Raw genomic sequence first — 23,779 nt, 5'->3', positions numbered from 1 at the left:
TTATATCCAGCTAGGCTGTCATTGAAAATTGAAGGAGAGACAAAAAGCTTCCAGGACAAACAAAAATTAAAAGAATTTGCAAATACCAAACCAGCCCTACAGGGAATATTGAAAGGGATCCTCTAAGCAAAGAGAGAGCCTAAAAGTAATAGACCAGAAAGGAATAGAGACAATATACAGTAACAGTCCCCTTATAGGCAATACGAAGACACTAAATGCATATCTTTCAATAGTTACCCTGAATGTAAATGAGCTAAATGCCCCAATCAAAAGACACAGGGATGAATGGATTAAAAAATGGGTAAAAAAACAAGACCCATCAATATGCTGTCTACAAGAAACTCATTTTAGACCCAAAGACACCTCCAGATTTAATGTGAGGAGGTGGAAAACATACCATGCTAATGGACATCAAAAGAAAGCTGGGTGGCAATCCTTATATCAGATAAATTAGATTTCAAGCCAAAGACAATAAGAGATGAAGAAGGATACTATATCATACTTAAAGGGTCTTTTCTTTTCTTTTTTTTTTTTTTAATTTTTTATTTCTTTTCAGCATAACAGTATTCATTGTTTTTGTACCACACCCAGTGCTCCATGCAATCCATGCCCTCTCCAATACCCACCACCTGGTTCCCCCAACCTCCCACCCCTTACCCCTTCAAAACCCTCAGATTGTTTTTCAGAGTCCATAGTCTCTTATGGTTGACCTCCCCTTCCAATTTACCTCAACTCCCTTCTCCTCTCCATCTCCCCTTGTCCTCCATGCTATTTGTCATGCTCCACAAAAAAGTGAAACTATATGATAATTGACTCTCTCTGCTTGACTTATTTCACTCAGCATAATCTGTTTTCAACAAGAAGATCTAACAGTTTTAAATATCTGTGCCCCTAACATGGGATCAGCCAATTATATAAACCAATTAATAACAAAATCAAAGAAACACATCAACAATAATACAATAATAGTAGGGGATTTTAACACCCCCCTCACTGAAATGGACAGATCATCTAAGCAAAAGATTAACAAGTAAATAAAGGCTTTAAGTGACACTGGATCAGATGTACTTCACAGATATATTCAGAACATTCCATCCCAAAGCACAGAATACGCATTCTTCTAGTGCACATGGAACATTCTCCAGAATACATCACGTCCTGGGTCACAAATCAGGCCTCAACCAGTACCAAAAGATTGGGATCATTCCCTGCGTATTTTCAGACCACAATGCTCTGAAGCTAGAGCTCAATCACAAGAGGAAAGTTGGAAAGAACTCAAATACATGGAGGCTAAAGAGCATCCTGCTACAGAATGAATGGGTCAACCAGAAAATTAAAGAAGAATTTTTAAAAATTCATGGAAACAAATGAAAATGAAAGCACAATGGTTCAAAATCTTTGGGACACAACAAAGACAGTCCTGAGAGGAAAGTATGTAACAATACAAGCCTTTCTCAAGAAATAAGAAGTGTCTTAAGTACACAACCTAACCCTACACCTCAAGGAGCTGGAGAATGAACAGGAAAGAAACCCTAAACCCAGCAGGAGAAGTAAATAATAAAGACCAGAGCAGAAATCAATGAAATAGAAACCAAAAGAACAGTAGAACAAATCAACGAAACCAGGAGCTGTTTCTTTGAAAGAATTAATAAGATTGATAAACCCCTGGTCAGACTTATCAAAAAGAAAAGAGAAAGGGCCCAAACTAATAAAATCATGAGTCAATGAAGAGTGATCACAACCAACACCAAAAAATACAAACAAATACAAGAACATATTGTGAGCAACTATATGCCAGAAAATTTGACAATCTGGAAGAAATGGATGGATTTCTAGAGATGTATAAACTACCAAAAGTGAACCAGGAAGAAATAGAAAACCTAAATAGACCCATAACCAGTAAGGAGATTGAAGCAGTCATCAAAAATCTCCCAACAAACAAGTTGAGGAGTCAAACTCTCACTCTTTGCTGATGATATGATACTTTATTGAAAACCCAAAAGACTCCACCCCAAATCTGCTAGAACTTGTACAGGAATTTAGTAAAGTGTCAGGATATAAAATCAATGCACAGAAATCTGTTGCATTTCCATACACCAACAGCAAGACAGAAGAAAGAGAAATTAAGGAATCAATCCCATTTACAATTGCATCCCAAACCATAAGATACCTAGGAATAAACCTAACCAAAGAGGCAAAGAATCTGTACTCAGAAAACTATAAAGTACTCATGAAAGAAATTCAGGAATACACAAAGAAGTGGAAAAAATGCCATGCTCATGGATTGGAAGAAGAAATATTGTGAAAATGTCTATGCTACCTAAAGCAATCTATACATTTAATGCAATCCCTACCAAAATACCATCAATGTTTTCCCAAGAAATGGAACAAATAATCCTAAAATTTATATGGAACCAGAAAAGACCCCGAATAGCCAGGGGAATGTTGAAAAAGAAAGCCAAAGTTAGTGGCATCACAATTCCAGACTTCAAACTCTATTACAAAGCAGTCATCATCAAGACAGTATGGTACTGGCACATATAGACACATAAATCAGTGGAACAGAATAGAGAGCCCAGAAATAGACCCTCAACTCCGTGGTCAACTCATCTTTGACAAAGCGGGAAAGAATGTTCAGTGGAAAAAGACAGTCTCTTCAACAAATGGTGTTAAGAAAATTGGACAGCCACATGCATAAAAATGAAACTGGACCATTTCATTACACCACACAAAAAAATAGACTCAAAATGGATGAACGACCTCAATGTGAGACAGGAATCCATCAAAATCCTTGAGGAGAACACAGGCTGCAACCTCTTCAACCTCAGCCGCAGCAACTTCTTCCTAGAAATATCGCCAAAGGCAAGGGAAGCAAGGGCAAAAATGAACTATTGGGACTTTATCAAGATCAAAAGCTTTTGCACAGCAAAGGAAACAGTCGACAAAACCAAAAGACAGTGGACAGAATGGGAGAAGATATTTTCAAATGACATATCAGATAAAGGGCAAGTATCCAAAATCTATAAAGAACTTATCAAACCCAATACCCAAAGAACAAATAATCCAATCAAGAAATGAGAAGACATGAACAGACATTTCTCCAAAGAAGACATCCAAATGACCAACAGACACATGAAGTGCTCAACATCACTCGACCTCAGGGAAATACAAATCAAAACCACTATGAGATACCACCTCACACCAGTCAGAATGGCTAAAATTAACAAGTCAGGAAATGACAGGTGTTGGTGAGGATGCAGAGAAAGGGGAACCCTCCTACACTGTTGGTGGGAATGCAAACTGGTGCAGCCACTCTGGAAAACAGTATGGAGGTTCCTCAAAAAGTTGAAAATAGAGATACCCTACAATCCAGCAATCTCACTACTGGTATTTACCTTAAAGATACAAATGTAGTGATCCGAAGGGGCATGTGCACCTGAATGTTTATAGCAGCAATGTCCACAATAGCCAAACTATGGAAAGAACCTAGATGTCCATCAACAGATGAATGGATAAAGAAGATATATATATATAGGTATATATATACAATGGACTACTATGCAGCCATCAAAAGAAATGAAATCTTGCCATTTGCAGTGATGTGGATGGAACTAGAGGGTATTATGGAGTGAAATAAGTCAATCAGAGAAAGACAATTATCATATGATCTCTCTGATCAAGGTGGGGGGTTGTGGGGGTTAGGGAAGGCAAAAATGAAGCAAGATGGGGTAAGGAGGGAGACAAACCATAAGAGACTCTTAATCTCACAAAACAAACTGAGGGTTGCCAGGGGGAAGTGGGTAGGGAGAGGGTGGTTGGGTTATGGACATTGGGGAGGGTATGTGCTATGGTGAGTGCTGTGAAATGTGTAAGCCTGATGATTCACAGACCTGTACCCTTCGGGCAAATAATACATTATATGTTAATAAAACTAATTTTTTAAAAATATATAATAATAACACTAGCAATAATAGCTACCATTTATTCAGCACGTACCGTGTGTCAGATATCATGCAAGTGATTGCCAAGCATTAACCCTAATGATAATGCCAGGTACTTTGTGGGCCTTTGTAAGATTAACTACAACAAGTTATACAGAAGATCCTAAGCCAGGTAATTTATGCTCTTTTTAAAATTCATTATTACTATTTTCGTTTGTATCTTCTTGTAGCCATCAAATATTTATTGAGCACTTATCATCTGTGTGGTCTTGGGCAAGCTGTTTAACCTCCTTGTGCCTCAGTTTCCTTATCCTTACAATGGAAATAGGAATAGTACTACCTTATGGAAGGACTAAATGAGTTAGTACATGCAAAACACTTAAATGCTGCCTGGAATGTAATAAGGTACAAAACTTTAAAATGTGGACTAGGGGCACCTGGGTGGCTCAGGTGGTTGAGCATCCTACTTGTGATTTCAGCTCAGTTCATGATCTCAGGGTAATAAGATTGAGCCCTGCGTCAGGATCCGCGCCTAGCACGGAATCTTCTTCAGACTTTCTCTCCTTCCCCTCTCCCCCTCCTCTGCTTGCTCTCTCTCTCTCTCTCTCCCCTTCTCTCAAATAAATAGATAAATAATTTTTTTAAATAAAATGTGGACTTATTTTCTAGCTGTATGAAAACCACTATAAAACTTTGCTGAGAGACAAAACATTTGAGTAAGACATGATGCATTCCTAGAAGATTATAATCAGTAATGTAAAAAAATCAAATCTTTCTCAATTAATGTATAAATGAGATGAAATTTCAGTCAGAATTCCGAAAAGATTTTTAAAAATTGAAGCTGGTGAAAATAATTCTAAAGTCTATGAGATCAGCCTAGAAAATTTAGGCGGGGGGGGGGGTGGATTAAGAGAAGGGATTTGCCCTGCCAGTTACTGAAACATTAAAATATAAATAGAATAAATATAAATAAATAAGTTAATTAAATATGAATAAATAAATACTGAGGTAGTAATCAAGACCGTGTGGCACAGGCAGAGGAAAAAAGGAAAAAAATAAATGGAATTATTTGGAATTAGAATTAGAATTGGAATAGAATTTGGAATTAGAATTAGCAAGCTAATGTAAAAGACATTTCAAATCAATGCAGAAGGAGTGGATTATATTATAAATGGTCTTGGGACACTTTGCTAATCACTTCAAAGAAGTTGGATTGCTACTTTGTACTTTATTCTCAAAAATATTTCAAACTTACTGAAGATTTAGATACAACACATGCAGCAATGCAGTCCCCCGTCCACCACAGATGTTGCAGCCCGGTGCTACACACCCCTCATCTTCTCCTCCTCCTCAAGCTGCCCTGTGACCACTCAGTTGATCAGAGAGCATACTGCTGCCTTTGAGGAAGTTTCTATGCTATTTAACAAAGATGACGCTAGTACAGTAACAAAAAGATATTTGGAACTTGGGTCAGTAGGTGAGAATGCAACAGAAGCAAAATAGCAGTAAGAGTGCTAAGACCATGTATTACATATCATGGCTAGACATGGTAAGTCAGTAGCTAGCATTTCTGCAGCACTTGTGTATCAAGCGGTGTTTAAGTTCTTTGTATACATCAGTTCACTTAGTTCTCACATGATGTAGTCGATTATTATCCTCATCTTGTGGATGAAGATGCTGAGGCCCAGAGAGGTTAGATAACTTTCCGAAGGTCACACATTTGGTAAATAGCAAAGCCAGGATTCCGCCTCACACAGTCAGGCTCCAGAGTCTATGCCCTCCACCACTTTGCTTCTTGGCCTGTCTAGGAAACTCACAGAGGCAGGTCATGAAGAAATAAATCCATGTTTTTCAACAAGGGTGGCAGAAGTTTTATCAGTGCAGCAAAACTGTGTCATGGAATTACAAAGAGGAGAAAACCTAATAGGATAAAGAAATAATAAATTGATTGGAAAATTGGCATTGATGGAAATGGACCAGTATCTGTGAAAGCATTATACAAATGATGATTGCAAGATGAAAACCCCATCTCACTGTCTTTTCCCCCTAAAGATGTATCAGATTGACTCTTTTTCTAAAAGGTCATTATTCATTCTATTTCTCTATAGCAAACCTATGTCAAAAATACCTTCTGTGTATACACAAGAAAAGTCTGTATGTATTAGTTGGTGGTCTTTTTCCCAAAAGGTCAAACTGTACATCTGCTTATAATCTAAGTCCTCGTGATAAATGACAAGGAAACCTCAGTAGACTCCTCAAAGTACTCTTTGTGAATGATTCTTACACTGATTTGTTTTCATGCAACTTGCTAACTGAGCACAGTAAAATCATGAAGGCCTTTCAAGACAGGATTAATGACCTTGGACTACTAGGATGATAATGGGAAGCCACTGAGAGGGGTGTAAATAGGATACTGCTATGAGTTGATTTGAAGTTTGAAGGTATCTCTCTGGGTACCCTGCACAATGGGCTCCCAGGGGGCAGGAGTAGATAGAAGTCCCATGAGGAGGCTGCTGCAGGAAACTCAGTGATAACACTAAGGGAGAGACATAAGATGCATAAGACGTGAGATCTATTTTGGAAACAAAGTTAACAGGACTACTTGGTGAATTGGTTGTGAAAAAGAGGGATAAACCAAGAGTGACTTCTGGTGTTAGGACTTGAGTATTTATTTGGTTTAGGAGTGGTGGTTCCATTTACTAAGCTGAGGAATAGGGAGGAAGAATTTATCTTCAAACCGTTGGGGAACAAAGCAGGAGCAGAAATTTTCTGAGTGATCGTTCCCAGATTTAAGGTAAAAAGGCTATTAAAATTGAAGTGTATGTATAAATATTAGTAGATTTGTAGAAAAAAGAGTGAGGTCAAATAGATCCTTCTTTTCCAGTCTGCATATCTTAAGTGAGTTTATTGCTTTAGTTAACTAAACTAAAACTCTGTGTTGCTTTAGTTAACTAAACTAACTCTGTGTTTCTTTTCTTAGGTAATCCAGGTTTTTCTGCCTTTTATGTGCCATTTGCAAAGGCTTTGTACTCCTCAATAAACGGACGCTTTCCAGTTTGGGTTATCAGTCATGCTGGGCATGCTTTCGTCCCCAAAGGCAAGAAGATTCTTAGAACTTCAGACGGTATGTCTTGATTAACATCCGTTTTCCTCTCTAGCGAGTGGGTGTTCATATGTCTAGAAATTCAGCTAGGGTTAAGAGTTATACCACTGGAAACCTCTGCTTGTGGCATTGGGCCCATGCTGCCATGTTTTGATAGTTTTAGGATTTTTAGAGCCCTTTTCATTTTCTGCAGGTAGTTTCTCTAAAAAATTGAGTAGATCAAACAGTTGTCTAAAACTTGCCCTGTCTGTGGACTGACTAGTAATCCAATATATTTATTGATCAAACACTGTATTTCCAGGGCTGTACTTAAGAGGATTGGTGGAGAAAAAATATGATCCATGGTCCTTATTCTAAAGAGGCTCATACGCGAACATTTAGAGAATGATTAAGTGATCCACTCTGACCTACTGATCATGTGGCTATTTGAGGAGTAAACGAAGGAAGGAACACAGTATAGGTTTGAAAAGACTTTGTGGAGTGGATGGGTTCCAACAATTGAGTAGAATTTGGATCTGGGGGCTAGGGTCTGTGCAGAGGTGTAACAGGCAGAAGATATAGCACAGCAGGGAGAGAGATTCAGTAGGTCTCCTGGTGCTGGGCAAGGCCAGACCTAGAGGAACCTCGGAGCTGGGGAGAGAGCCATGACTGCATTGGTAGACTCCTGGAGGCCTTTAAATGGAGAAAGTAGCACTAGGTGGCTGCAAATTACCTCTTCTAATGTATAAAAATTCATCATGCTCACTCTTCTAAAAAAGAAATCTATAACTTCACTTCTCTGTAGGCCTTCCATTCAAGGGCCTTTTGTCCTAAGCATGACCGTTAGTTAATTTGAGGTGGAAGAGAGGTGGCTGTGGCTCTGGTTTGCTCCTGGTTCTGGTATGCCTATCCTATGGTATGAGCATCTTACTGAGCATCTGATAGTGGAAACCATGTGTGGGGAGGAACAGGTGATATGGAAACTCTCTGTACTAACCTGTTCAAATTTTCTATAAATCTAAAACCATTCTTTAGAACAAAACCTGTTAAAAAAATACTGGAATTTAAAAATAATTTGGTATTTATATTTTGCTTTTTATCATTGCTGTGACAGAAACTTAAATTAGGTAGCTTGATTAATATGAATTTATTTTCTTATAGCCTGGAGACTACAGGCCAACATTAGGGTTTCAGCATGGTTAGGTTCTGGGGAGAGCCCTCCTCCTGGCTTGCAGATGGGCTCGTTCTCTTTGAGTCTTCCTATGACTGAGACAGAGAGAGAATGATTTCACATGCTCCAGGATGCTCTCTGATCTCTCTCTTTACAAGGCCAGTAATCCCATCATGAGGGCCCCATCCTTATTATTTAATCCTGATTAACTCTCAAAGGTCCTATCTCCCAGTACCGTCATGGCAGTCAGGATTTTAATATAAGAATTTTAAGGCTCAGTCAGTTAAGTGTCCGCCTTCAACTTAGGTGACTCTGTGTGTCACCTCACTGGGAACATCTCAATTCCCTGATTCTTTTTTTTTTTTTTTTTTTTTGAGAGAAAGAGTGCTCCCAGAGCACAAGCCGGTGGGGGTGGGGAGTGAAGAAGGAGAGAGAAAGTTAAGCAGGCTCCACATACTCCACATTCTGCGCAGATGCCCAGCTTAATCTCAAAACCCATGAGATCATGACCTGACCCAAAATACAGAGTTGGACACGTAACTGAAAGCCACCCAGGCGCCCTGCAACTCCCCAGTTCTTGATCTCTCCTCTTACTTCTCACATGTAGAACTGTAGTCAGCTTCCCTGAAATCTTAGTTCTGGTTCCGAAATCCTGAGTTAACTTTAAATTGATTTTAACATCAGATACCAGCTCTTGAGAACAGAATTGAATCTCCTTTTTTCCCCCCAGTTTCACTTAATTTAGTCATTTTTGAGTACCTGCTGTGTACATGCCTCTTTATTAGCATTTAGGAAAAAAATATACCTGTACTTAAAACACATTTATTGCACTTAAATTGTTTATGGTTAGGTAATGTCACTGGCCAGACTTCCTATATCTCCTCTTTAAGGCATCCCATGTAAGATTACCCTCATCTCAGAAAACTCTCTACTCCTTTCTGCTCACAGCTTCCACCGTCAGTGCTCAGGCCCTTGGCAAGCCATCTTAGAAGCATATTTCCATACTTCAGCTACTCGAGAGTTCTACTGCCCCCTCCACTACCTTGTTTACTGCCCTAATTATCTTCCATTTAGAGTTATAGATCTATAGATTCAGTGCGACCCCTGTATGAATTCCCACCAAAATTCCAGTTGTGGCATTTTTCAGAGAAATAGAAAAGAATCCCAAAACTCATATGGAATCATTAAAGTCATCAAATAGCCAATATAATCTTGAGAAAGAAGAAAAAAGCTGAAGGCACCACACTTCCTGATTTCAAACTATCTTGCAAAGCTGTAATCAAAACAGTATAGCACTGGCATAAAAATAAACCTGTGAAACAGAACAAAGAGCCCAGAAATAAATACACATTTATAGAGCCAATTAATCTTTGATGGGGGCTCCAAGAATACACAATGGAGAAAGAGATATTATCTTCAGTAAATGGTGTTAGGAAAACTAAATATCCACATGCAAGAGAATAAACAGAAATATGTGTAAAATTAATTCAAAATGGATTAAATACTTAAATTTAGGACTGGAAATCAAAAACCTCCTAGAAGAAAACATAGGGGAAAAGCTCCTCGACACTGGACTGGACAGTGATTTTTTGAACATGACACCAAAGAACAGGTAATAAAAGCAGAAATAAATATTGGGACTGTGTTAAACTAAAAATCTTCTGCAAAACAAACAATCAACAAAATGAAAAGACAACCTATGGAAAGGGAGAAAATATTTGTAAACCATCTATCTGACCCAAAATATATAAGGAACTCATATACCTCACTAGCAAAAAAAAAACAACAAAAAACAAACAAACAAAAAAACCCTAATAGTCTGATTTAAAAATGGGCAAATATTTCCAAAGAAGACATACAGATAGCTAGCAGGAACATGAGACTCACTTCACACCTGTTCTGATGACTGTTATTAAAAAGACAAAAAAAATAACAAGTATTGGCAAGGGTGTGGGGAAAAGGGAACTCACGCACTATTGGTACAACCATTATGGAAAACAATATGGAAGCTCCTCAAAAAATAAAAATAGAACTTGCATATGACCCGATAATCCCACTTCTTGATCTGTAGCTAAAGGAAATGAAATCAGTATCCCAGAGAGAGATCTGTACACCCATATTCCTTGTAGTGTTTTTCACGGTATATGGATCATTCCGAGATACAGAAACAACTTAAGTGTCTGTTAATGGTTGAATAAAGAAAATGTATACACACACACACACACACACACACACACACAAATATGCAGACACTATGCAATATTACTCAGCTATAAAAAAAGAAGGAAATCCTGCCATTTTCAACAGCATGGATAAACCTGGAGGATATTATGTGGAGTGAAATAAGCCAGACACAGGAAGACAAGCAACTGTATGATCTCAATTATATGTGGAATTAAAAAAAATAGTCGACAAACTAATAGAATCAGAGCGGTGCCAGGATTTGAGGGATGGGAGAAATGGGGAGATGTTGGTCAAAGGAATAAGTTCTGGGGATCTGATATATAACATGATGGTTATAGTTACTAATACTATATTGTGTAATAGAAATTTATAGATCTTAGTGTTCTCACCATCACAAAAAAAGAAAAAAGGTAGTTAGTCCCTCCATCCCAAGCCTCCTGATGGCAGTGATCTCAATTAGGCATGTCTGCTGTGCTTTCCCGGGATACTGGTAGGGCGCTTCCCAGACATTTCCTCCATGGGGGCCCTTACTCATGGCTGGGCTGGCTCTTGTGGTTCTTACTGTGATTGCAGAATGCACTTCAGGAAGAAACCATGAGGGAACTTTGAGGAGCAAGATTTATTACCTACGGTTTCTGGAGGGTACATGGCAGGTGGAGCAGACCTGGGGCCCTGCCTTTGTTAGAGTCCAAGGGTGGGGTGCCAACAGTTTTGCATGTTCTCTCTTTATTGGCTAATGTAAGGCATAAAAGCCAGAATTAGGGCTTGGAAAGGAAGAAGTCGGTCACACAAGGAGTCAGTTATCTGAGTTACCCAAGGCTTTCTGAAAGATACCTTCGCGGGTGGGGTGGCCTAGTTCCCTGTCTGGTTGTTTTTCTAGTAGCTGTGTCATACCAGTGGCAATATGCTTATTCATGATGGATGTCTTTTGAAATGGAGGCCTAGTCAATCAAAAGTTGAATGTCAGGCACTTACAGTACACTACGTGAGATAATGGATATGTTAATTTGACTGTTGTAATCATTTCACAGTGTATCCGCATATTAAATCATTGCATAAAAACAATTATGTGGTACGACCGAAGTACATACTGTTTTTATTTGTCAATCATACTTCAGTGAAGCAGAAAAAAACAATTGTAGAAAGTGGATGATGGGTACATGTGGGTCTGTTGTACTGTTCTCTCTACTTTTATGTATGTTTGGAAGTTTCCACTATTAAAAAAAAAACTTGAAAGAAAGAGAAAGAATTATGGAATCTATAGAATTATAGAGCTAGAAGTATCCACATCAAATCCTTCCTTGAACTGTTATTTTTCAAGGAAGGAAAGTAAGGCCCAACAGGGCTAAATCACGGGCTAGTGAGTGGCAAAACCTGGACAAGAAGCCAGCACTTGGAATGTTTAGTTCAGTGTTCAGTCCTGTCGGTCATCTTAGGTGGCTAATGTGAAGTGCTAATGATACTCCGTTGTTAGATTTCGTTACTCCATGCGCTAATTCTCATATTGGTCCTTCTATGATCACCAGTTATACCTGGTTTGTGACCTTTTTCCTGCGGGGGTTCATAGGGGAACAGGGTCATGGGGTATAGAAGAAACAGTGCCGCTCATGGCAGATGCTTGTATAAATACCTCAAAGTGTCTTTTTCTCTGTGTTAATGCATATGCATGAGTGTGTGTGTGTGTCCTTCTATGAATGCGGTTCACTCGAGAGTCTTTAACACTTTGCTTAAAGACTAGGGTATACTTTGAAAGACAAGTAAGTATTGATTACCTAGCAGTGAAAGATTTTAAGAGCAGTCATGAGGTGAAACTGAATATATAAAGACATGTATTTCAATAGCCATCGTATTGAAATGTAACTGAAGGTGAACAGAACGTGCAGTAGATACTTGCTGTGCTTAAAAGATACATCTTTATTGTTCTAAGTTTTTAATATATGCCCAAAGAAAATTTTAGGTTCAATACCATAGTTTTTCCTTCATCAGGAAATGTATATGTTTGCTTGGGAGTGTGTTTTCACTATCTTAGGTTGTATTTGGAAAACAGAGGTGTTAGAATTCTTCTTAGAAAACAGACTTGAGGGACACCAGGATGGCTCGGTTGGTTAAGTGTCTGCCTTTGGCTCATTGGCTCAGGTCATGATCCCAGGGTCCTGGGATTGAGTTCTGCATCAGGATCCTTGCTCAGCAAGGAACTTGCTTCTCCTTCTGCCTGCAGCCTCCCCTACTGTGCTCTCTGTCTTTCTGACAAATAAATAAAATCTTTATTAAAAAAAAAAAAAATATATATATATATATATACATGGAAAACAGACTTGAGGGGCTCCTGGGTGGCTTAGTCAGTTGGGTGTCTGACTCTTGATTGCAGCTCTGGTCATGATCACAGTTTGTGAAATCAGGCCCGGTCAGGCTCCATGCTGGGTGTGGAATTGGCTTGGGATTCTCTCTCCCTTTCCCTCCCCTCCCCCCTGCCCCAGCCCTGTTCATGTGAGCATGTTCTCTCTCTCTCTCTCAACAGATAGATAGAAACAGACTTGATTAACTTGCTGAACCTCCAAAAGCCACCAACTCTGCTGCTCTGTTATTGCTGGCCTGTTACCTTACCTCTAGCAGAAGAGGAGATAAGCCCAAGACAGAAGGAGTTAGGAATTAGTCAAAATAACCTCAGGGTACACAGTGAAGGATAATACATTTTTGTGTAATGTAATGGTGACTAGGTTATGTGTCTAATTCCTACATTCTTAACCTGGATGAGAGGCTCTGTACTGAATTATCTAAGGGGAGCAATGTCAACTCCATTATCACAGTAAGCCCTTAAGTGAAGACAAAAATCAAGCATTTGAACCGGAAGAGCAACTTTGAAAATTGAAAATAGATTCAAAGGGTAAACATAGATTAAAGCTTCTCAGATTTTGGCAAGCACCAGAATCACCTGGAGGATTCATTAAAACACAGGCGAGTGGGTGTCACCCCACGATGCTGATTAGTAGATGTGGGGTGGGATCTGAGAATTGGCATTTTTAACAATATCCCCAGGTCATGCTGATGCAGTTAGTCCTAGGACCATATTTTCAGAATCGCTATCAAAGATCTTGAGGAAAACCAGTTTGAAATTATCTGTTATGTGTTTGAATTTCTGGGAAGTGTCTTTCGTTCTCATTTTAAATTGATATTATTTATCACTTTGAGTATGCTTATTGCTTAGGCTGCTTTGTACTGTTGAGTTAATAACTTAGTAATTGGAGTCTGGTTCCTTTGCTACCTAATGAGAACAGTGCCATCTAGAGGCATTAGCCCAAAGGGCCACCAGAGGGCCAAAGGAAGCTGTGGTTTTCTAGGGAGGTTGAATGGGCAGCTCATCATCATCAAGGATCTATTGACAACCTTCTAGGTTATTATGTGTGGGTACCACAAGGGTCTACAAAGAAATAGATATTCCAGTCACTGCCTTTTAGGTTAGTGACTTTCCATCTGTGTTCTGAGGAGCCCAAAAGTTCTACCAAGGGCAGGTGGGGCTCTGGGTCCCACCAGCACCCCCATTTAGCCAGACAGTTCTGCTTTCATCTGTTTTATGTAGTGAAGGTTATGTTTGCAAATGCACGCTATGCTTGATTGCTTTGTATAGGCAGGGCACATAGATTATACATCATCCAAGTTTATTGCTCTAAAGTACAGGTTTTCTGACATACAAAATACGGTATAAAAAATATGTAATCACTGAGAGAGAGGACATAAGCTGTAACCACCCATCAAATGTTGAAAGTATGTTTTGGTTCATATTATCACATGTTAAAATTATGAACAGTTGGAAATAATATTCTAGTTGCACCACATTATCACAATCGTAAATTGAGTATAATTGGGAGAACAGATGTTCACCAGTGTCAGGAGGGGGTGATTCAAGACAAAAAAGTGTGAAAAGAAAATGTGAGGAATTAGAAGTATAAACTCTTTCTGGCTTTGATTTACTACGGAGTCAGCTTATTTGACGGCAGATTCATTATCAACTATTTTAAGCCATTTGTTCGAAAAGTGTAACATAAAAGCTAGAAATCACAGTGGTTTGGTTTCAGCTGATAAAACACTACCTAAAAAAGTTATACAGTCTTTTAACTAATGACGAATTCGGGTCATGCTTATCCAAAGAAACAATAAACCACTCCCATTCCAGTATTCAAACAGAAGGAAAGAGAGAAAAACAGTCGGGTTTTCTCTCTTGCCAGGACCATGATTGGCAGAGGAACATGGAGGCAGAATGTAACGGCTGGAAGAGCCCGTGGCAGGGACAGTCCGTCAGTCAGTGTGGGGGGCTCACAGTCACTGAAAGCAAACAAGTCTCTAAGTGGGTGGGAAGAAACAGAAAAAAAACAAAAAAATAAAAACAAAGGGCAGAGCAGTAAAAGAAGTTAAGAGCCCAGCAGATCGTTAGAGGCTCAGGGAAGACAGAAGTGAGAAGCGCAGCAGGACGGAGAGCAGCAGTACAGTTAGTGTCCTGTTACACCGGCCAGCTCGCTGCCCCGTCTTCGTGGGCCTCAGCATCTCCTCACGGCTCACAACAGTGGAGTTCAGACTCCGTGGTGATGATCATGTCCTCCTTGATCTGGCTGTGGCCTTCCTTTCCGACCTCATTTGTTCCCCCTCCCTATAAACCACAAACAGCCACGGAACTCATCACTGTCCAAAACTACACCTCACACTTTTATGTCTTTGGCTTTTGTTATTTGTTAAGTCAATAAACATTATGTTCTCCTTGCTGAATTAATCTCTCTGTCTCTCTTTCTTTCTCCTTTCCCGTATTTTCCCCACTGAAATCCTTAGCAGAGCACTGGGTTTTGTCAAGTGGAAAGCATACTTTAATGACCCTGGTTTTTAACCATCTATTGGGAGAATAATAATAAAACGTATTTTATAAACCATGTTTGGGGTTTACTAAGTTTTGTTTGTTTGAGACGTCTGGGTGGCTCAGTTAGTTAAGTGACTGCCTTTGACTCAGGTCATGATCTTGAGGTCCAGGGATTGAGTCCCACATGGGGCTCTCTGCTCAGCAGGAAGGCTGCTTTTCCTTCTTCTACCCTCTTGCTTGTGCTTTCTCTCTCTGTCAAATAAATAAATACAATCTTCAAAAAAACAAAGTTTTGTTTGCTTGATAGCAGTTTTAAAACAGGATCCCTACCTACCATAGCCTAACCACAACCTGTGTCGCACGCTGTAAAAGCCAAGACACTTGCACCAATGTTGAGGTGCAAGGAGCTTGCAGAAATACTGAGGGGGCCAGGGACAGTGGAGGCGTAGACTATGAGAGTATGCTTTCACATTGGCTTAGTAAAGTCAGCGTACAGTCATGAAAGGAAGTCCTTTGGATCAGTGAATTAAATAAACATAAAGAATTAAGGACAGGCTAATAATGCATTATATGTTAATAAAAAATAAAAAATTTATAGGGACTGTTCTCATCTACCCTTTCACTGATGTTTTGTATAACCCTAGATAAAGTCCTTTGGGGCTTTTGTATTCCACTGAGAGTAATGGGGAAGCCAATGGTGATTTCCCCAATAAATGTCTTTTAAGCCAAAGACATAAAAGTGTGAGGTGTAGTTTTGGACAGTGATGAGTTCCATGGCTGTTTGTGGTTTATAGGGAGGGGGAACAAATGAGGTCGGAAAGGAAGCAGGTAAGGTACAGGTAAGGAACAGGTAAGGTAAGTAGGATTATCATGTCAAAGCATTCTTAAGTAAATTTTTTTCTTTTATTTTGAGAAAAAAATCTTAAATGTAGAGAAGTACAAATAATCGTGTAGCAGTCCAAGATTCTGTTACTTGATTTCCTCTTCATAGTTAACACTTGGCCATAATTGCCATATTTGCCATAATTGCTTTAATATTTTCTCTTAATAAACAGAACAATACAGAAAAAGTCCCATTTTTACATTTATTTTTGTTATTATTTGTTTTAGAGATTGGGGGGAAGGGGAAAAGGGAGAGAGAGAATCTTAAGCAGGCTCCATGCCCAGCAAGGAGCCCGACAAGGGGCTTGATCCCATAACCCTGAGGTCATGACCTGAGCTGAAATCAAGTTAGGTGCTTAACTTATTGGTTAACCCAATGGGCACTCTGATAAAATTCCATTTTTTAGGTCCTATCTTCAGTTTTACTGTCATAAATTTAGGGTAAATTTCATTTCTTTTTTTATATTTTTAGTGACATGTATGTGATGAACAGCATATGAAACTGTTCTGTGTTTTTAAAGCTTTACCTAAAGAGTAAACCATATATATATCTTCCTTAAAGCATTCTTTAAAATGTGAAGTGCTATTTTTAGCCCTTTAGCCTATGTTTTAATCTCCACATGTAGGTTGTTAATAATAATCAAGTTATTATTAAGATACAGCTTTGGAGTAATGATGGGGGCCAGATGGGAGAGTTCACCAGTTGAGAAATTCTGATATGAGATTTGGAGAGTTACTGTCTGCAAACTCAGTCCTCGTGGAAGGCTCATGTGCACTAATCTCCAATTTCGTTAGTTCTGTGGTCACAGATGACTTGTAAATAAATACTGCTTATGTGATAATACATAGTAAAACTTAAATATTTATATTCCGTATGTACCTAGACATACATATATGTGTGTGTATTGTTAAATTTAGGCCATCTGGTTGCATTCAAGTATGTAAAGTTACACATTTATAGTAATGTGCATTAGTAAAGAATATTTTCTAGATATTTATCTTGGTTCATTTAGAGAAAGTCACAGTAGTTTTCATGAATCCAAAGGGGCATTACCTTTCGGTTGTGATGCAATAAAAGTATGTTCTTTTCTCAAGGAAATGCTTGAGATCTTACTTATTTCAATGTTTTATAATTGTGTTTTTATCTATTTGTTGGCTCTTATTAGATTGTGAACTCCTTGAAGATAAGGGAAGTATACATTGTATTTGTATCTGTATTTTCAAAGTCACCTCCAGCCATTTAGTCATGGTTTTCTGTCAGAGTGGTCAATTTAGTTGACGTGAAATAGCACAAAATAATAGTTATCAGATACCTGTGTCCTGAAGCTGTGTGCGATGCATAATATTTTGATCCATAATTGACCAAATATTAATAATTGGATCAATCAATTCGAACTAGATGAAGAGTAAATGTGGAATACTAGTATTACTTAATTCCTCTATGAGATAAGCAGGAACAGATTATATGTACCTTTTGAAATAAACTCCAGAATCAATAAGTAAGCTATAAAGTAAATTCCATAGAACTGGATCAGAGAAATAGATCAGGTTCCTTTTCTTTTTTCTTTTCTTTCTTTCTTTCTTTTTATTTTTTTTTATTTATTTATTTTTTTTTTTGAGAGAGAGCGAGAGAGCACAAGCAGGGGGAGCTACAGAGGAAGAGGGAGAAGCAGGCTCCCCACTGAGCAGGGAGCCCAACTTGGGGCTCTATCCCAGGACCCGACCCAAAGGCAGACGCTTGACCAACTGAGACACTCAGGTGCCCCAAATAGGGTCAGGTTCTAAAAGGGAATGGTCAATATCATATTTAAGACCATATCTTGATAAATTTTATGTTTCAAACATACTTAGTCGATTGTAACTTGAAGCGTATTTTTCAATGGAAAGAATGGCTCAAGTGATTTCTATATTATTCTTCTGATTTGGGTACAACTGAATATTTTTTTACTGTATTTTATGGAAAGTATGTTAATGATTTCAAGCATTTTTTCAGAGTATATTAAAATAATAATAGACATGAAATATGTAGTGATTTATATAGTCCTTTAACCTTTAGTTTTTGCTAGTAAAATAATGTCCAGATAGCACATTCAATATTTGCTGTCATTATTCCTAGAAAGTATCTTCTTCTACTCTAACCTCATTACAACAGCAGATGCTAGTAAGTAATTTCTTTATCTCGGAAAGTTACTAAGCAGTTCCCAGAGGTAAAGCCAGATTTACTTCTGAAATACTCATTTGATTAATCTTTTGAATTACAATGTTCATTAAAGTTCATCTGAAATATAATCTTTTAGAACCTTATTTCTGGTGTCAGTGAAGTTTTAAAATGTTTACTACATTTACCTCATTTTCTTTTTCTTTGCACTATCCAAGTAAATGTTCTTGGTGTATATTTGAGGGAGGACTTAAATGACAGAAATTGAAATGATAGCAGCCATAACTTTCATTTCTCTCATAATTTATGCCAGACACTTGTGTTATGTGATTTTAAAGTATTATGCTTACATTCTTAGGAGGGTGGAATTATTATCTCTGTTATAGATAAGAGGATGCTGAAGCCAGGTTAAAACATTTGCTCTAGCCACCAAGTTAGTAAGGTGCTCAGCTGGGACTTAGACCCAGATTCATCTTGTCTCCAATACCCAGGATGTTACTACACCATGCTGTCCCAGTGAAAGGAAGATTTTGACATTTTCAAACATTATTTTGAAAAATAAAGAATTTGGTTTGCAGGTACTATAGATACTTGTTTTGGGGTATCTGAAAATAATATGATCCCTTCTAGGTGGAGTGATCAGAGCAGATAAACTAAGAGGGGAGCATAAACTGCTCAAGTGTAATATTCTTTTTTTTAAATTTTTTTATTATGTTACGTTAGTCACCATACAGTACATCATTAGTTTTTGATGTAGTGTTCCATAATTCATTGTTTGCATATAACACCCAGTGCTCCAGGCAATCTGTGCTCTCCTTAATACCCATCACTGAGCTAACCAATCCCCCCACCCACCTCCCCTCTAAATCTCTCAGTTTATTTCCCAGAGTCCGTAGTCTTTCATGGTTTGTCTCCCCCTCTGATTTCCCCCCCTTCATTTTTCCCTTCCTTCTAATGTCCTCCCTGCTGTTCCATATATTACACAAATAAGTGAAACCATATGATAATTGTCTTTCTCTGCTTGACTTATTTCACTTAGTATAATCTCCTCCAGCTCCATCCATGTTGATGCAAATGTTGGGTGTTCATCCTTTCTGATGGCTGTGTAATATTCCACTGCATATATGGACCATATCTTCTTTATCCATTCGTCTGCTGAAGGGCATCTCGGCTCTTCCCACAGTTTGGCTATTGTGGACATTGCTCCTATGAATATTGGGGTGCATGTGGCCCTTCTTTTCACTACATCTGTATCTTTGGGGTAAATACCCAGTAGTGCAATTCCTGGGTCATAGGGTATCTCTATTTTTTTTTTTAAAGATTTTATTTATTTACTTGACAGACAGAGATCACAGGTAGGCAGAGAAGCAGTCAGAGAGAGGAAGGGAAGCAGGCTCCCTGCCGAGCAGAGAGCCCGATGCGGGGCTCGATCCCAGGACCCTGGGATCATGACCTGAGCAGAAGGCAGAGGCCTTAACCCACTGAGCCACCCAGGTGCCCCAGGGTATCTCTATTTTTAACTTGATGAGGAACCTCTACACTGTTTTCCAAAGTGGCTGCACCAACTTGCATTCCCACCAACAGTGTAAGAGGGTTCCCCTTTCTCTACAACTTCTCCAACATTTGTTGTTTCTTGCCTTGTCAATGTTTGCCATTCTAATGGGTGTAAGGTGGTATCTCAGTGTGGTTTTGATTTGAATTTCCCTGATGGCTAGTGATGTTGAACATTTTTTCATGTGTCTGTTAGCCATTTGTGTGTCTTCTTATATTCAATGAACATTTGCATTTGGAGCTATCAGGAGCCCTGCCAAAGTCAGACTTCCAGATCCTCTCTCTCCCCACATTCTGTTTTATGCTGAAATTCTTTGTTAAATGAAGAATGGATTCTAGGCTGACCTAGGAAGAAGGGTGAGTACAGAGCACATCTTACCCAAGAGATCAGTAATACCATGGAAAAAAAAGAACTAAGCCTCATTGACTCAGTAAAAAGGTCTTCAATAACTGTATGCCAGGCACTGGGGGACAGAGATAAGCAAGACATAAATTGTAAAGTAGGAATGAATTAGGAGTAGTGTGGTAAGATAAACATGGGGTATTGGGGAAGCTGAAAGGAAGGCTACTTTACTACTCACCCACTGAATCATAAAATGGCTTCTCAGAGGAGATAATAGCTGTTGGGAGTTTGAAGGATGAAGAGGAGTTAGCCAGATTAACAAAGGGGAGCTGAGCACCGAAGGATATGGAAAGAGCATACACAGATAAAACTGAAGAGCAGTCCTTCACAATGGGTTCTGGGTACCTTTCAAATGAGTGACATTGTGGCAAGAATTTTAGTATTCCAGTATTTCAAACTTTAATAACCAATTTACTACCTTGTGATATTTTGAAATATTACAAGTGCATAGGGACAACCTATTGGAATTTCCCATATTTATAGAATACCAGAGCTGGCAGCATCCTCAGAGAATGTCCAGTGAGTTCATTTTTTTTACTCCACATTATTTACTGTGCTTGTCACAGAGGACACAGGAAAAGGTGGACCTTGCCTCCAAGGAGCTCACAGGCTACGAGAGGAAATAAACAGACAATTATACAAGTATGATAAAGTGCTCTAATAAGAGTGGGGAAGGCTGGTTAAGCACAAAGGGAGGCTCATTCATTTTTCGTTGAGATTAGCTAGATAAAGTTTTAATTAGCTCTTGAAGATTTCAGAAGACAGTTCATTTATGAAAGTAAGAAAGGATATTTCAGGTTAAGACTGCTGGTTAAAAGGAACAATTTACAACATTTCTCCTTAAGCCCTTCAGTCTAAGTTCTTCAACAAACAAAAATTATCTAAAATAATGAAGCAGTGTCATGGGTTTTCTTAGTTGTCTATTAATAATATAAAATAGCCTAACCAGCGGTTCTCAGTGTGTGGTCCTGGGACCAACAATATCAACATCTCCTGGAAACTTGGAAATTCTCGGGCCCCAACCCAGACCTACTGAATCATGGAGTTTGGTGGTGGGGCCCAGCAGTTACTGCTTTTCTAAATCCTGCAGAGGATTCTGAAACATGATCAAGTTTGAGAGCTAGTGGCCTAAGCTAACTATAGTTCATGGACTATTGAAAATTCATGGATTTTGAGGCCAGAGAGACCTGGGTTTGAATGTCACCATTCTCCCTTCATAGATGTGTGACTGTCAGTCTATCACCTAATGTCTATGAGCTTTGGGATTTTCATCCTTTCCAGGACTGTTTTAAAGACTTGCTGATGTAATTTAAATAAAGTGTTTAACACTGTAGCTAAGATATTGTAGGCTTTAGATAAATGGGAACAACTACTGTTGTTGTTAGTTAGTTGTTGTTAGTTGTTAGTTTGTAGATTGTTTTCCCAGTAAATTTATTACTTTCCCTTACTGAGTGATAATATATTCATATGTTTGCTTTTAGATTCAAATGCTCAAAAAATCAGCGACATCTACGGACTACAAGGTCAAGTGGAACACAAGCTAGCTTTCTTGAGAACTCATGTGCCAAAGGAAACAAAACTTGTGGTCATTGGCCATTCCATAGGCTGCCATATTAACCTTGAGATTCTGAAGCTTGCTCCTGAACTCCCAGTAAGTATGCCTCACGAGGTGATTGTAGGTGCCAGATTACGCACTTGCGCAAAGCCTTCTCAGCTTTCCTTCCCTCTTTTGTCTCTTGTTTAACTGATAAGTAGAACAGACAGGTGGATATTCTGTAGCTGCCTTTATCTTTATCCATATTACTGTGGGCCTATGTGAGTGTATGTTCATGCAGTTTCCATGTGTTTCAAAAAATAATACTGAAGGAGGTAGAAATTTTCCAGATGAGTGCCATTTAATCTAGGATTATCTGGAATTCGGAAGTTGCATATAACTTGTCATTTATAAAGGAATATTTTAGAGTAGTCACCAGCTAAGATCTGGACAAGAATCTGTCTTTATTGAGAAAATATTTTGCAATATCATCATCATCAGTAAACAAACAGCTGTCCTTACAGAACACTAAATCTTTATTTAGTCATAAGTCTGGATCCTTCTCCATTCTATAGGTTGGCAGTCTTTTTGAGACATTCAATTCATTCATTCACAAATGATTGGGTCCCACTGGGTGTCAGATATTATGTGAGATACTGGAGACAAAAAGACCTATTTAAAGTGCCCAAGAAATCTAGTGAGCTAGAAGAGACTTCAAAACAAAATGGAAACTCCTATTCTCAATGAACACGTACCACTGAAAGGATCTATTGAATAGATGCAGTTCACAACATAAATTATTTCTGGATTCAACAAACACATATTGAACACTGGCCATGTGTCAGGCCCTGAGCTGTGTTTTAAGGATATCCCAGTGAGTAAGGTAGTCTTTGAAGCAAGAGAGTCCAAAGTCTAGTGGAAGACACACTAACCCATAGGTCTGATAACTACTATTGTGTGGGAGTGTGAGGGAATGCTATTTAACTTCGTAATCTGAATGCAAGATAGGAAGTGATTCCTTCCTGGAATCTCTATGTCCTAGGATTTTGACTTTTCTCATTCCATAAGATGAAAGTCTCAAGAGGAGTTTCAGAGCTCCCTGGAAATTTTCTTCTACCAGCTTGGCATACTAGGTCTCACTCGCAATTGCTCTTAGGAAAGATATAACTATAGCCTCCCTGGGTGTGGTTTTTAATACCGAATGGAGGTTGTTAATTTTTGTTTATTGGGTATAAAAAAATGTATTTCTCATTTCTAAGTGTGATTTCAATAAATTCAAGATTGTTTTCCATTCACTGTATTATTGTTTCTACTCTTTTTCCATAGAAAAGGTGTCTTAATTGGAAAGGAAGGCTTTATTTTTGTTTTTAGCATTTTGCATGGCTCCTGATCTCTTTTTTGCCTTCTAAATCTCCTCTAATGTGATGAGATTACCTTATAGTTCCCAGCCCTGCCATTCCATGGTTCTGTCTGCACAGTTGCCAAAAGCCCTGGCTCTGGAGCCAAGACACCTAGGTTCATATACTTGCTGTGTATTTTGTCTGTGTGACTTTGGACAAGTTACTGAGTATCTCTGTACTTCCATTTCCTCATCTGTGAAATTGGGATGATAATATATGTTATCCAAGGGAGAATTAAGAATGGTACCTCGGCCTTAAAAGTTCCCTAATAGGTATTAGCTGTTCTTATTACGGTGGAAATGACAGTGGAATCATTGGCTCAGTCACTAGGTTAAGAACCATATTAGTTATCTACAGCTGTGTAATTAATTGCCCCAAAATGTAATAGCATAAAACCATACACATTTATCCTCTCACAGTTTTTGTGGGTCTGGGATCTGGCGACAATGTAGCTGGGTCCTCTGCTTCAGGGTCTCTCATAAGACTGCAGTTAAGGTGTCTTCCAGAACTGTAGTCTCATCTGAAGATGGGAATTGGGAAGGATGTGCTCACTTACATGGTTGTTGGCAGGATTCGGTTCCTTGAGGGTTGTTGGACTGAGGGCCTTGGTCCATTAGTGGCCCTTGGGTG

At 38.7% G+C, this 23,779-nt stretch overlaps 1 protein-coding gene across 3 annotated transcripts in view; it reads left to right on the top strand.

Moving 5' to 3' along the window:
* The window catches only part of LDAH (lipid droplet associated hydrolase), a 105,266-nt gene that overhangs the window by 20,620 nt on the left and 60,867 nt on the right, over positions 1 to 23,779 (top strand). For all 3 annotated transcript variants that reach the window (XM_032866915.1, XM_032866917.1, XM_032866916.1), the window contains exons 3-4: positions 6,922 to 7,065; positions 21,697 to 21,866. In XM_032866915.1, coding sequence (XP_032722806.1) covers positions 6,922 to 7,065; positions 21,697 to 21,866 — 314 coding nt within the window. The remainder of the gene's footprint in view (positions 1 to 6,921; positions 7,066 to 21,696; positions 21,867 to 23,779) is intronic.

This window comes from Lontra canadensis, unplaced genomic scaffold, assembly GCF_010015895.1.
Source record: "Lontra canadensis isolate GAN:19392208 unplaced genomic scaffold, GSC_riverotter_1.0 scaffold32, whole genome shotgun sequence".
NCBI classification, from domain to species: domain Eukaryota; kingdom Metazoa; phylum Chordata; class Mammalia; order Carnivora; family Mustelidae; genus Lontra; species Lontra canadensis.
Note: the sequence above shows the minus strand (reverse complement) of the source record. Positions and strands in the feature narration are given on the sequence as shown.